This window comes from Ranitomeya imitator, chromosome 5, assembly GCF_032444005.1.
Source record: "Ranitomeya imitator isolate aRanImi1 chromosome 5, aRanImi1.pri, whole genome shotgun sequence".
Lineage (NCBI taxonomy): Eukaryota > Metazoa > Chordata > Amphibia > Anura > Dendrobatidae > Ranitomeya > Ranitomeya imitator.
Window position 1 is genome coordinate 50,079,205 of NC_091286.1, and position 13,357 is coordinate 50,092,561.

The 13,357-nt window shown below is 49.4% G+C and overlaps 1 protein-coding gene across 1 annotated transcript in view; it reads left to right on the forward strand.

Annotated features, from left to right (window-relative positions):
- Window positions 1-13,357, forward strand: part of GTF2A1L (general transcription factor IIA subunit 1 like) — a 78,500-nt gene that overhangs the window by 39,444 nt on the left and 25,699 nt on the right. The window contains exon 5 of the mRNA XM_069768655.1: window positions 4,983-5,076. Within this exon, the coding sequence (XP_069624756.1) occupies window positions 4,983-5,076 (94 nt within the window). The remainder of the gene's footprint in view (window positions 1-4,982; window positions 5,077-13,357) is intronic.

Consider the following 13,357-nt stretch of genomic DNA (forward strand, 5'->3'; position numbering starts at 1 on the left):
TGAGTTCAAACCTTTGCGCCTGCTATATGTGGTCAGATTCTTTATCCACTGAGCCACAGCAGACATTCCTGGGAAATACGGACTCTTAACCAGCTGGAAGTCAGGTCCGAACACTGCTGTCGTGAAGTGGGTAGGAGCAGCTCCCCTCTCTGCTTAGAGCAGAGTAAAAGCCCCTTCACATTAAGCGACGCTGCAGCGATACCGACAACGATCCGGATCGCTGCAGCGTCGCTGTTTGGTCGCTGGAGAGCTGTCACACAGACAGCTCTCCAGCGACCAACGATCCCGAAGTCCCCGGGTAACCAGGGTAAACATCGGGTAACTAAGCGCAGGGCCGCGCTTAGTAACCCGATGTTTACCCTGGTTACCAGCGTAAAAGTAAAAAAAAAAAACACTACATACTTACCTACCGCTGTCTGTCCCCGGCGCTCTGCTTCTCTGCACTCCTCCTGTACTGGCTGTGAGCACAGCGGCCGGAAAGCAGAGCGGTGACGTCACCGCTCTGCTTTCCGGCTGACCGACGCTCACAGCCAGTACAGGAGGAGTGCAGAGCACAGCGCTGGAGGACAGACAGCGGTAGGTAAGTATGTAGTGTTTTTTTTTTTTTTACTTTTACGCTGGTAACCAGGGTAAACATCGGGTTACTAAGCGCGGCCCTGCGCTTAGTTACCCGATGTTTACCCTGGTTACCAGTGAAGACATTGCTGGATCGGTGTCACACACGCCGATCCAGCGATGTCCACGGGAGATCCAGCGACGAAATAAAGTTCTGGACTTTGTTCAGCGACCAACGATCTCCCAGCAGGGGCCTGATCGTTGGTCGCTGTCACACATAACGATTTCCTTAACGATATCGTTGCTACGTCACAAAAAGCAACGATATCGTTAACGATATCGTTATGTGTGAAGGTACCTTAATGGTTGCATCCGGAGGAGGCTGCAGGGAGATGGAGGACGAGTGCCTGTGAGCAGGAGATATAGAAAAGTTTGATATGCCAGCGCTCTAGCAACCCTGTGTGTAGAGAAATAGCTGAGCCTCGCTCTGCTGAAAATCAAGGCACAGGTCTGCAATAGCAGAAATCACAACAGCAGTCTGACAAAACGGAAAACTCAGAGGAAAAATTGCAACTGAAACCTTCTGCGAAGTGAACACTATATGGCAGGTTTTATAATGGTCCATCTCCCTGTGGAGGGTGAGGGGCGGACAGTGGCACAGATGACGGCAGCGTGGGGCATACTGCCATACTCCGCTGGTAACTGCACGGCTCAAGGGCACATATTACACCAGCGACTGCATTGCTCTAGAGTACTACTACGCCAGTGACTGTACGGCTCTAGAGTGCTACTACGCCGGTGATAGTGTGGCTCCAGAGTACTATTACGTATTACGCCAGTGACTTCACGGGTCTAGAGTACTACTACGTATTACGCCAGTGACTGCACGGGTCTAGAGTAGTACTACATATTACGCCAGCGACTGTATGGGTCTAGAGTACTACGTATTACGCCAGTGACTTCACGGGTCTAGAGTACTACTGCGTATTACGCCAGTGACTGCACGGGTCTAGAGTACTACGTATTACGCCAGTGACTGCACGGGTCTAGAGTACTATTACGTATTATGCCAGTGACTGCACGGGACCAGAGTACTGATACACCATCGACTGCATGGTTCTAGAGTACTACTACGCCAATGATTGCATGGCTCCAGAGTACTATTACGTATTACGCCAGTAGCTGCACGGGTTTTTAGAGGGTTAGGGGACGGGGCAGAGGGGAGAGTAAATCTGCAGTGCAGAAGTACTCACGGCAGACGAAAACGGATTCCAGGTGGAGGAAGCTGTCCGTCTGGCGGGTGGACCTGCGGGGAAGTAGCCCTTTAGGCAGGAAGGCAATGTGAGCTCCTGCCCCAATCCAAGAAGTGGGAACATGCAGATGGTGACCCCAGAGGACGCCAGGATGCGCGCTCTGCAAGGGGCAGAGCGGCGATGTGTGGCGCCAAGCATAGTTGGAAGGGCGGAGTCTGCCGTGCGCCCAGGAGCACCAAGATGGCGCTGGTGGGCGGAGAATGCGGGGAGGAAGATTGTTGGGCGGGAGAAAAGCCCGCATGAGCAAAACAGAAGTGGGCGGAGTCGTGGCGCCGGAAGTAGGCCCGGGCCGAAGCCAGGATTTAAATTAGAGGCCGGCGGCCGCCTGTGAAAAAGGCTACGGCGCCGAAGCAGTGCGCTGCAGTAAATAAGCGGTGCGGTAACAGAAGGCATTGCGGCCGCCGAGCCGTGCGGCCGGAGGGGGAGGAAGCGCGTGGCAGCCTGCAAAGGCCGCCGCGCTGGAATACATTGCGGCCGCCGAGCAGGGAGACGGCCGCCCTGAGAAGGTAGAGCGGCCGTAGCCACCGGGGAAACGGAGCAGCTGCCAGGAGGGAGCGCGGTTGCCTCAAAAGCCGCCGCACGATACGGCGATTCTGCCCGTGCGGTTGCCTCCATGTAACGTTCCTGGGATCCCCTAATACAAATAAAAAAATTTTTAAAAATCAAGCAGCGCAGCTCCAGAGGGACCCCTTCTCGCCACTGAAAAAAGCCCCCACATCTGCGAGTAATATGGGATGGGGAAAATACTTCAAACATCACATGCCGTTACTAACCTGAAGAGGAATGAGACGTCCAGGGAGCTGTGATGGACGTCTCCGCAACCGACAGGCTCTGGTGGGCGAGTGGGTTGGGGACGGAGGCAGGACCAGACTTCTGAGCACGCTTGTGTGCTAGGATCATGGTCCTGCTGACGGATCTATGAGGATACGGGGTGGCAGTACACGCCATACTCATAGTCCTTATTGTGGGATTACAGGTGTGACTGTTCACCCTGTATCCCTCCGGAAGAACCTGAATGAAAACGACGCACATTGAGGTAGATAAGGGTCTAATGAAAGACCCGTGTCCACCTCCTACTGACACTAAGCTAAACTGAATATCCTACTTCCTGTCGGTGGGGTGTACACTGCAGAGGAAGAGCTAACTTTTTTATTTGCATAGTGTCAGCCTCCTAGTGGCAGCAGCATACACCCATGGTTTCCTGTGTCCCCCAATGAAGCGATAGAGACAAAGCTTTTGACATGTCATAAAGACCTCACCAAGATGAAAAGTTCTCAGCGATCGCTGCTCTCCATGGAGTGAAGACCGGCTCCATGTACTTTCTGTTGTACCATTTTTGGTGTCGGAGAAGAGCAGATTCAGCTGCACCTTCATTTTACTGATCGATGTGAATCTCTGCACCCTGTCGTGTTTTTTTTTTTTTTTTTGTTCCCCAGAAGGGCAGTTACTCTTCCTCCAGGTGTGTACGTGTCTGTGAGCATGATCTATTACCATGTAGATGACTGCTTTCCCTAGTGAAAAAACGGCAACTGGGAAGACCTTTGGAACCATTTCAAAGTGTGAATTATGGCCTAGCTATAGAAGGGTTAAAATCTTTAGCGCTCCCGGTCATTCTTCCTCTCTATGTACATCAGCTGGCTCTGACATAAATAATCCTTTTGAGGCTCGACTTACTGGCACCGAGCTATAGAGATTTTCAGCTTTTACTTTCAGAGCGCTCTTTGGATAAAGTGTGAAATGACAGCGATTTAGTGGTATATAAGCAGGTGATTGATAAAAGCGTGCCGGAGAGCCACTGCCGTATTATATCCATTTGTACTGTGCGCCGTTAACCTATCTATGCTTGAAGAACATTTCAACTGAAACCCCCTCTTCCCCCCAAAAAATCACCTGTAAATCTGTCTTTCAGTCACGTTGTTAGAGCTTCCAAACCCTCCTAGCTATGGAGTAATTCAGGATATGCAGGATACCAGAAAATCGGACTGGGAACCCCTGTGAGAGAGGCTGAGCTCCATTCTCTCGAGGTTCTGGTGTTATTTTGAGGTCTGTTTGCTGTTAGATGACCTCACTGATCTTGGATCTGTCAGGATCCATTCAGATTAGTCCGTCATACCTATCATTACTCTGTTAAAGGGGTTATCCAAAGATAAGTTTTCCCAGTCCTGTGTATAGAAGGTAATTTGCGATTTTAGGAATAACCCTTTAAGGAGAAAAGCCATGGCGGTAGTTCTAACATGGCCAAGTCATGTGCTATTATTTTCATATTCTGCGTTGAGCAAAAATACTTGCAGGACTGATCCGGCGGCCACAGCAGTAGTTTCTAGACTCCAAACCAGAGCAGTACAACCCTCATCCTCCCTTCGGGCAACCCTGGTCTGATTACTAAGCTTAGTGTGACGACGTGTGCCTAAAAACGTTCAGCTGGACCTACTAATAAGAGACCCCAGGAATGCCATCGGGGCAGTAGGAGTTTCGTACTGATCCTGTCCGGAGCCCACAGACTACCTATATGGCTGCGGGACCAGGGTCAACTCTACACATTCTCCAAGGCTTGCGCATTTCAAGGTCAAATCTACACATTTCAGGTTAGCAACCCAGCTATGAATTAGGAATGCTAACCCGAATCACATAAGATTACAGATTCATATTTCTACTTTTAATCTTTTGGTTCACCTTCCAGTATGTGTTTTTTTTTTAATTCGAGTGAAAGTAATTGGAGACAGGATCAATGAACAGAATCAGTCTCCTTCTCCTTCTGGCAGCCACAGTGTAGTCATTTTTTACTTCCCCTTCAGAAGAAGTCTTCTCAGTTGTATTGCCATGCTGTGACCGTGCCATGCTATGACCGTGCCATGCTATGATCGTCGCTTTGCTCCTCTCCTGGCGTGCAGTCTAGTAGGTTATTTCTTTCGGCTGCAGTGATCAGAGGATTACTATGCCGATACCTGGAGTGGAGCGTGAGCTGTGTGTCCACTAGTACAGGGCCCAGTAGTTGGATATGTATGTTGCTCTACACTTTGGACACTTGATGGCTGGCGCTATACTATGTTTATAAATTTCATATTTAATGATGGGACAAACCCTACAAGCCTACATTGCAATATTTTTTTTCAGAGCTCAACTGGATCAAGTGGTTCGTTCACTTTGCCACCTGGCCTCACATATCCCATTCACTTACCAGCTGGGATGACCGTACAGACAGCATCAGGTTAGTTGAGAAATGGTAGTTTTATTTCATGCTTCACCTTTAATTTAAGATATTTACTAGAAAAAGATAATGTGCATTATTAATATCAGAAATGATCTACCTGGGAGTATTTTCTCCCTCGGCAGCTTCATTGACTTATTAGTGTTTTCTGCCCTCCAGTCATTGCCAAACCTGCCCTATGGCGTCATTCTTCTGGTATTTCTACTGGAAATGTATGAGTAAATTGTCACCTGGGTGTCACAATTACCCGCTGTGAATGAGGATGCACACACAAATTCCAAAGCTTTTTTGCTGGAAACAATTATTTTATGCAGAAGAATAGGAATGAACTCACGGACTTGAGAGGAGAGCAGACATTCTTTATTGTATTTGTTTTTATTATGTATACCCCTCCTCACATGTAAAGCGCCATGGAATAAATGGCGCTATAACAATAAATAATAATAATAATAATAAAGGAGCTGTCTCAAAGAACATTTATTGCCTAGCCATCGGATAAGTGCTAAATGTATGATTGCTGGGTGCCCGAACGCTGAGATCCCCCACCAATCGTGAGAACAGGGGATGCCAAATTCCCTTTGTGAATGGAGCAGTAGTGAACGTGTGATCACCGCTCTATTCGCCTCTACAGGACTGATAACTCGACCGCATGAGCCGGTCCCAAAAATAGTGGATTGACAGATCTGTCACTTACACAATCCCTGTTAAAAAGAATCAGTCAGCAGGTTTTTGCTATGTGATCTAAGAACAATATACCCTGATTCCAGTGATTTGGCACTTGCTAGGCTGTGTTGTTTTACTGAAATCAGTGTTTTATCTGCAGGAGATTATCACTAGAGGTCAAGGTGTCTTGTGCCAAGTTGTCCTTTTTTTTTTAATGCGATGTCGCGGCGACCCAAAAAAATACAATTCTGGCGTTTCTAATTTTTTTCTCGCTACACCGTTTAGCGATCAGGTTCATCTTTTTTTTTTTTTTAATTAATAGATCGGGCGATTCTGAACGACTTGATTTTTTTTAATTGTTTTATTTTTAATGGGGCGAATGGGGGGGTGATTTAAACTTTTATATATATATATATATATATATATATATATATATATATATATATATATATATATATATATATTTATATATATATATTTATATATATATATATATATATATATATATATTATATATATATATATTTTTTTTTTAAATCAGATTTTTTAAAACATTTTTTTTTTTACTTTTGCCATACTTCAATAGCCTCTATGGGAGGCTAGAAGCTGGCATAGCCTGATCGGCTCTGCTACATAAGAGCGATGCATAGATCGCTCCTATGTAGCTGAATTACTGTATTGCGATGAGCGCCGACCACAGGGTGGCGCTCACAGCAATCCGGCATTAAGAACCATAGAGGTCTTCAGTAGACCTCTGGTTGTCATGCCGACGCATCGCTGACCCCCGATCATGTGACAGGGGTTGGCGATGCGCTCATTTCCGGCCCGATGCCCAGAAGCGCTAGTTAAATGCCGCTGTCAGCGTTTGACAGCAGCATTTAACTAGTTAATAGTGGCGGGCGGATTGTGATTCCATCCGCCGCTATTGCGGGCACATGTCAGCTGTGCAAAACATCAAAGCAGGGGATCTGACCTTGGACGTACTATCCCGTTGGAGGTCAGAAAGGGGTTAAGATGGGCCCACAAGTTCTCAATAGGGTCTAGGTGAGGAATTACTGGTAACCAAGCAGTGGAGACTTCGATGCTGCGATGGAGCATTGTCCTGCAGAAAAATCAGGTTGTTTTTTTTTTTTTGAAAGATTCAGATTTTTTTTCCTGAAGAGTGTCTTCTAAAGACTGGGAGTAGGTTTGGGAGTCCATCTCAAACCCAAAAGGTCCAACTAGCTCATCTTTAACCCCTTCCCGACCTTTGACGCATACGCTGCGTCATGAAAGTCGGTGCCATTCCGACCCATGACGCAGCATATGCGTCATGGTTTGATCGCGTTCCTGCGGGTCGGGTGACCGGGGTCAATGAAATGTCACCTGACCCGCAGGTACGTGAGGACCTCTAGTTGACCCCAGGGGGGGTGGCTTTGCCCCCCCGTGGCCACGATCGCTCCTGTGCCCCCTGTTTCACCCCCCTCCAGCTCTGATTGGAGAAAGCGTCCATGTGACGCTTTCACTCCAATCAGCGGTGGAGGGGCGGAGTGAAACATGTCTGACATCACTCTCCAGCTTCATCCCGTCCGTGGAAGCTGGAGAGTGAGGTCCCTGCGTGCCGCACCCGCCGCCGCCACTGCCAGATCGCCGCTGCCAGATCGCCGCCGCCCGCTGCCAGATCGCCCCCTGCTGCCGCCTTCCGGTACTCCCCCCTCTGCCTCCCTCTCCCCCCACCATCCGATCCCCCCCCGCCATCCGTTAACCCCTGCACTCCCTCCCACGCCCCAGAAATCAGCCCCCTGCCCAGTGATCACCCAGGCTCCTACATCTACCCTGCCCCCTCCTCCCCCCCCTCCCGCTCCTGACAGCCACCTTCTGACCCCCCCCCCCCCCCGTGATCACCCACCCCAGTGATCACTCTGATCACCCCCTGATCACCCCCCCCCCTGCTGCTGCTGGCTCCTGCATTACCTTAGGCCCCTTCGCTTGACTGCTCCCCCGTGCCCCACTGATCGCCGCCTGTCCGCCTTCCCATCCACTGATCGCCACCTGTCCGCCTTCTGGTACTCCCCCCTCTGCCTCCCGCTCCCCCAACCGTCCGATCCCCCCCCCCTGCCATCCGTTAACCCCTCCACTCCCTCCCACACCCCAGAAATCAGCCCCCTGCCCAGTGATCACCCTTCCTTGCTGCAGGCTCCTACATCTCCCCTGCCCCCACCTTCCCCCCGCTCCTGACATCCACCTTCTGCCCCCCCCCCCCCCCTCGTGATCACCCGCCCCAGTGATTACTCTGATCACCCCCTGCCCCCCTGATCACCCCCCCCACTGCTGCTGCCGCCTCCTGCATCTCCTCAGGCCCCTTCGCCTGACAGCTCCCCCGTGCCCGGCTGATCGTCGCCTGTCCTCCTTCCGGTCTGCTGATCGCCGCCTGTCCGCCTTCCGGTACTCCCCCTCTCTGCCTCCCGCTCCCCCCGCCGTCCGATTCCCCCCTCCCGACCGCCACTCTCTCCCACGCCCCGGAAATCACCCCCCTGCCCAGTGATCACCCTTCCCTGCTGCAGGCTCCTACATCTCCCCTGCCCCCACATTTCCTCCGCACCTGACAGCCACCTCCTGCCCCCCCCGGTGATCACCCGCCCCAGTGATCACCCTGATCACCCATCCCCCCCTCCCCCCCGCGCTGCTGCTGCCGGCTCCTGCGTCTCCTCAGGCCCCTTCGCCTGACAGCTCCCCCGCGCCCCACTTATCGCTCCCGCGTGATCGCTGCCGCGCCCTGCTGATCGCTCCCGCGTGATCGCTCCCGCGACCTGCTGATCGCTCCCGCGTGATCGCTCCCGCGCCCTGCTGATCGCTCCCGCGCCCTGCTGATCGCTCCCCTTACTGCTGCTGCCGGCTCCTGCATCTCCTCAGCCCCCCACGCCTGAAAGCCCCCTCCTGCAGTAAAGTTTCACTAAACACTCACACATACACACACGCACACTAATAAAGCTTAGTTTTTTTTACACGCACGCACACACAATGTCCCGCTCGTCCCAGTCACAAAGGCTGTACTCGGCAGAGGAGGCATATTCTTTTATTGCCTCCGAAGCTGATAGTGAGGGAGAGGACCCTACCTTTCTCTATTCCTCCCACTCTTCCTCCTCCAGTGACACGGACTCGCCACCACCACGAAGTCGCAGGACGAGAAATCGTCCGCAGCCCAGGGAAGAAGAGCCGGAGCCCAGGGAAGAAGAGTCGGAGGCCGGGGGAGAAGACCCACAACCAAGTGTGAGTAACCCCCAACCTAGTGCTAGTCACGCCCAACCTAGCACTAGTACCCCCACCTGGACCCCCGTCCCTGAAAATTTTGCTCCACGGATTCCTGATTTCATTCCCCAATCAGGAATCCAATTTGAGACTGCCAACCTCAGGGAAATAGACTTTTTCAAAGTCTATTTCTCGGAGTCAATCGTCAGTCTCATGGTGGAGCAAACAAACTTATATGCCCTGCAATTTTTTGCCCAAAACCCAGTTTCATCATTTTCTGCTTGGAGTCCCGTTGACTCTGCAGAAATGTTGAAATATTGGGGACTGGTCCTTCACATGGGAATTGTGAAGAAACCAGAACTTCGCCAATACTGGAGTACTGATATTTTATATCAAACTCCAATATATGGCATGGTTATGATTCGCAAGCGTTTTGAGGCGATTCATAAATTTCTCCACTTTAGGGACAACACGGACATCCTTCCCTGCGATGATCCGAATTTTGATAGACTGTTCAAAATTCGGCCGGTCATCGAACACTTCAGCAACAAGTTTGCTGAAGTGTACATTCCCCAAAGGGAAATTTGTGTGGATGAATCCCTCATCCACTTCAAAGGGAGGCTTCAGTTCCGTCAGTACCTGCCCAGCAAGAGGGCGAGGTACGGGATTAAGCTCTATAAGATCTGCGAGAGTACCTCAGGGTACACTCTCAGCTTTAGAGTTTATCAAGGAAAGGACACCAGGATCCAGCCCCCAGAATGTCCACCTGCTCTGGGGGTGAGTGGGAAAATAGTGTGGGATTTGGTCCACCCACTGCTTGATAAAGGTTACCATCTGTACGTTGATAACTTTTATACAAGCATCCCACTCTTTCAATCCCTCTCTGCCAGAGCTACCGTTGCTTGCGGTACCGTGCGCAGAAACCAGAGGGGTCTACCTTTGTCACTAATTGAGCAGGTTCTCCCAAAGGGTGAGAGCCGGGCCCAATGTAGTGGCAACATGCTTGTGGTCAAGTTCAAAGACAAAAGGGACGTCTTTTTCTTGACAACAATCCATGGTCCCGGCACCACGGCCACCACCGTTCGAGGTACCACAGCACAGGTCCACAAACCGGACTGTGCGCTGGGGTACAACAAACACATGGGGGGAGTTGATCTTTCTGATCAAGTCCTCCAGCCCTATAGTGCCATGCGGAAGACAAAGGTGTGGTATAAAAAACTGGCTGTGCACATCGTACAAATGGCATTGTATAACGCATACGTGCTATCACGATGTGCAGGTCAGACCAACAACACCTTCCTTCAGTTCCAGGAGGCGGTAATAAAGGCCCTGATGTTTGGAGACGAGGAAGGAGCGGGCCCCAGCACTGCTGGAACTCAAGGTTCCAGTATGGTACCAGGGCAACATTTTCCCGGTGAGGGGCAAGAAAGAAAAAGGTGCCGGGTATGTTATAAAAGGGGGATAAGAAGGGAAACTCGTTTCCAATGTGAAACGTGTCCCGACAAACCTGGACTGTGTTTGGATGAATGCTTCAGAATTCATCACACGTCCGTGGACTAGCCACATCCTGATATTCGACTACAGCACTCACCCACACCAGGCTGATATACACAATACACCACACACACCAACCTGACGTACACTACACCACACACCAACCTGACATACACTACACCACACACACCAACCTGACCCTACGTCAGGTTGGTATGTGTGGTGTAGTGTATGTCAGGTTGGTGTGTGGTGTGGTATACGTCAGGTTGGTGTGTGTGGTGTAATATACACCACACACACACCAACCGGATGTACACTACACCACATGTACACTACCCACCAACCTGATGTGCACTACTCCACACTCGCCAACCTGACCCTACGTCAGGTTGGTGTGTGTGTTGTAATGTATGTCAGGTTGGTGTGTGGTGTGGTGTACGTCAGGTTGGTGTGTGTGTGGTGTAATATACACCACACACACACCAACCAGACATACACTACACCACATGTACACTACCCACCAACCTGATGTACACTACTCCACACTCGCCAACCTGACCCTACGTCAAGTTGGTGTATGTGTGTGTTGTAGTGTATGTCCGGTTGGTGTGTGGTGTGGTGTACGTCAGGTTGGTGTGTGGTGTATACTACACCACACACACCAACCTGACGTACACTACACCACATCCTGATGTACACGACGTACACTACACACCAACCTGATGTACACTACTCCACACTCGCCAACCTAACCCTACGTCAGGTTGGTGTGTGTGTTCTAATGTATGTCAGGTTAGTGCGTGGTGTAGTGTACGTCAGGTTGGTGTGTGTGGTGTAGTATCCAACACACACACACACCAACCTGACGTACACTACACACCAACCTGATGTACACTACTCCACACTCGCCAACCTGACCCTACGTCAGGTTGGTGTGTGTGTTGTAGTGTATGTCAGGTTGGTGTGTGGTGTGGTGTACATCAGGTTGGTGTGTGTGGTGCAGTATACACCACACACATCAACCTGACGTACACTAGAACACACACACACCAACCTGATGTACACTATGTATGTCAAAAAGTCAAATGGCGCTCCTTCCCTTCTGAGCTCTGCTGTGCGCCCAAACAGTGGTTTACCCCCACATATGAGGTATCAGTGTACTCAGGAGAAATTGCTCAACACATTTTAGGATCCACTTTATCCTGTTGCCCATGTGAAAATGAAAAAAATTGAGGCTAAAAGAAAATTTTTGTGAAAAAAAAGTACTTTTTCATTTTTACGGATCAATTTGTGAAGCACCTGGGGGTACAAAATGCTCACTATGCATCTAGATAAGTTCCTTGGGGGGTCTAGTTTCCAAAATGGGGTCACTTGTGGGGGTGCTCCAATGTTTAGGCACACAGAGGCTCTCCAAACGCGACATGGTGTCCACTAAAGATTGGCGCTAATTTTTCATTCAAAAAGTCAAATGGTGCTCCTTCCCTTCTGAGCTCTGCCGTGTGCCCTAACAGTGGTTTACCCCCACATATGAGGTATCAGTATACTCAGGAGAAATTGCTCAACACATTTTAGGATCCACTTTATCCTGTTGCCCATGTGAAAATGAAAAAAATTGAGGCTAAAAGAAAATTTTTGTGAAAAAAAAGTACTTTTTCATTTTTACGGATCAATTTGTGAAGCACCTGGGGGTACAAAATGCTCACTATGCATCTAGATAAGTTCCTTGGGGGGTCTAGTTTCCAAAATGGGGTCACTTGTGGGGGTGCTCCAATGTTTAGGCACACAGAGGCTCTCCAAACGCGACATGGTGTCCACTAAAGATTGGAGCTAATTTTTCATTCAAAAAGTCAAATGGTGCTCCTTCCCTTCTGAGCTCTGCCGTGCGCCCAAACAGTGGTTTACCCCCACATATGAGATATCAGTGTACTCAGGAGAAATTGCTCAACACATTTTAGGATCCACCTTATCCTGTTGCCCATGTGAAAATGAAAAAAATTGAGGCTAAAAGAAAATTTTTGTGAAAAAAAAAGTACTTTTTCATTTTTACGGATCAATTTGTGAAGCACCTGGGGGTACAAAATGCTCACTATGCATCTAGATAAGTTCCTTGGGGTGTCTAGTTTCCAAAATGGGGTCACTTGTGGGGGTGCTCCAATGTTTAGGCACACAGAGGCTCTCCAAACACGACATGGTGTCCACTAAAGATTGGAGCTAATTTTTCATTCAAAAAGTCAAATGGTGCTCCTTCCCTTCTGAGCTCTGCCGTGCGCCCAAACAGTGGTTTACCCCCACATATGAGATATCAGTGTACTCAGGAGAAATTGCTCAACACATTTTAGGATCCACCTTATCCTGTTGCCCATGTGAAAATGAAAAAAATTGAGGCTAAAAGAAAATTTTTGTGAAAAAAAAAAGTACTTTTTCATTTTTACGGATCAATTTGTGAAGCACCTGGGGGTACAAAATGCTCACTATGCATCTAGATAAGTTCCTTGGGGTGTCTAGTTTCCAAAATGGGGTCACTTGTGGGGGTGCTCCAATGTTTAGGCACACAGAGGCTCTCCAAACACGACATGGTGTCCACTAAAGATTGGAGCTAATTTTTCATTCAAAAAGTCAAATGGTGCTCCTTCCCTTCTGAGCTCTGCCGTGCGCCCAAACAGTGGTTTACCCCCACATATGAAGTATCAGTGTACTCAGGAGAAATTGCTCAACACATTTTAGGATCCACTTTATCCTGTTGCCCATGTGAAAATGAAAAGAATTGAGGCTAAAAGAAAATTTTTGTGAAAAAAAGTACTTTTTCATTTTTACGGATCAATTTGTGAAGCACCTGGGGGTACAAAATGCTCACTATGCATCTAGATAAGTTCCTTGGGGTGTCTAGTTTCCAAAA